Source organism: Orycteropus afer, unplaced genomic scaffold (genome assembly GCF_000298275.1).
Source record: "Orycteropus afer afer isolate SDZICR_OR568_19922 unplaced genomic scaffold, OryAfe1.0 scaffold00412, whole genome shotgun sequence".
NCBI lineage: Eukaryota > Metazoa > Chordata > Mammalia > Tubulidentata > Orycteropodidae > Orycteropus > Orycteropus afer.
This window is the reverse complement of record NW_006921999.1, coordinates 2,607,229-2,609,364: the sequence shown is the minus strand read 5'-3', so window position 1 is coordinate 2,609,364 and position 2,136 is coordinate 2,607,229. Positions and strand designations below refer to the sequence as shown.

Sequence of the window (2,136 nt, the reverse complement as noted above, 5' to 3'; positions counted from 1 at the left end):
AAACAGCCAGTAAACACATAAAATATTGGATTAACGTCTTGCAGAAATTTTTAAAATTCTAGCCATACATATTCTAACAAACACAGTCTGGTGATTTAGTGATTAACTAATTAAATTAGAAAATGAATAAATGAAAATCAATTTCCGGTAGAGGATAAAGTTTGCTTTAGAATATTATACCTCCTCATATATTTTCTCAGAACACTTATCACCTCCTTGTTTCTCAGACTATAAATAAAAGAGTTTAATAAAGGAATTATTATTGTATAAAAAATTGCAACTGGTATATCTTTATCCCCTTCTTTAACTGGCCGAATATACATGAGAAGACAAATGTAGAATACTGAGAAAGAGAAAAAGTGGGATGCACAAGTAGAAAAGGCTTTACCTCTCCCCTCTTTGGATTTCATTTTGAAAATTGTGAAAATGATGTAAAGATAAGAAATCAATACAGTGGCAATGGTGAAGATTTGAATAGGCATTGAAAAAATATATATCATTAGTTCATTTATAAAAGGCTCAGTACAGGACAATCTGTATAGTGGAAGTACATCACAGAAAAAGTGATTGATTTGATGAGTTCCACAGAAAGTTCACCTTAATAGAAGTACTACATGTATAATGCAGTTCAGGTTCCCAGCTATGTAGGCCCCTATGGTCATCTGAATGCAGAGTTGCTTTGACATCATGGTGTGGTACAGAAGTGGACTGCATATTGCCACATAGCGATCATAGGCCATTGCTGCCAGGAGAAAGCAGTCCACACCTTCAGCAAGGCAGAGAAAATAAAATTGTGCCATGCATCCATAGAGTGAAATCGTTCTGTCCTCAGAATAGAAGTTCTCTAACATCTTGGGGGTAATGGCACAGGAGCAGCAGGAATCCATCAGAGCCAGGTTGCCCAGAAAGATGTACATGGGTGTGTGCAGACGGCGCTCCATGAAAATCAAGCCACCAAACCCAGATTCCCCACCATCGTGATCAGATAGATACCAAAGAACACCACAAACAGAAGTGTCCTCAGATCTGGGTGATCTATAAATGCTATGAGGACAAACTCAACTGTCAAGGAGTTATTTTCTTCCATTCCTGACTTCTCTTCTGAGGTAGAAGAGTAGAAGACGAGATTCTAAATTAATGTCTACTTCTCCCATCTAATTTTCCCATGAACAAATGAATCACCCTATGTTGTTTCCTGAAAACTAGCACCACATAGCAGGTCACATCATGGGAAAAGAAAAGTATTACAGATGTAGATATGAGTTGTTGAGAATTCCTCAGAGAGTGTTCAAGGTGGAAAAGCATTTCTGCATGAATTATTCAATGCTAGTATAAACATTCATTATTAGTGTAAATAATCTGGCATGTATTTTCAAAGTAAAGGGTAATGTTCTTATATATATATTTTTATCATGGTAAAAACAATTTTCACACTATTATGGTGGGATCAACGTTTGGAAGTAATTATTCTTTAAACATTTTACATGCTATGATTTGAGAACTCCATGTAGCAATGTTTGATAAATTTGTCTTAATACACTTTCCATGAGAAGGTCAGCAATGGGAATGTAAAAGAAAGATGTACTAATCTTTTAAGACAAGGGAAGAATATAGAACATCTTAGATTTTCTTAATAAATTAATTTGTATATAAGTTTTATATTTATCGCAACATATTTTTGCTCCTTCTTCTATCTTGGTATGAAAAATCACCCAAGAAGTTATTAATCTTAGTGATTCATTTATCTGAATACTTCTCTCTCTAATTTTAGGTATCTCCTATGCATGTCTAACATTATGAGATTTGATGATGAAGTCTCCTTTCATAGCATGCTTAAGGTTCATGATAGATATCTTTTTGGTGTCCTCTTAAGCATATACAGGATCTAATGATCTCATTTTGGTGACTACCTTGGAGGTTGCCCTTTTGTTTGATTACTAAAGTTAACATACACATTGATCCTTAATCCATTATATATTAATTATAGTTCAATGATCACCCAAATCTTTTGTAAGTTTCTTGTAGTTTACCAATCACAATATTACAACATTCTAGGTACAGATGAAGTCTGTATTTCCTTTTCAGATTTGTAGAATATATTTGCTAATCCTAACTGTGATAAGCAATCTGTATTTG

The 2,136-nt window shown here is 34.1% G+C and overlaps 1 protein-coding gene across 1 annotated transcript; it reads right to left on the bottom strand.

Moving 5' to 3' along the window:
* Window positions 1-137: 137 nt before the first annotated feature.
* Window positions 138-1,117, bottom strand: LOC103208116 (olfactory receptor 5K4-like). The gene is given in 2 exon segments (XM_007953787.2): window positions 138-952; window positions 955-1,117. Coding segments are annotated over 2 exon segments (948 nt in total). The 5' UTR covers window positions 1,088-1,117.
* Between the last annotated feature and the right edge of the window lie 1,019 nt (window positions 1,118-2,136).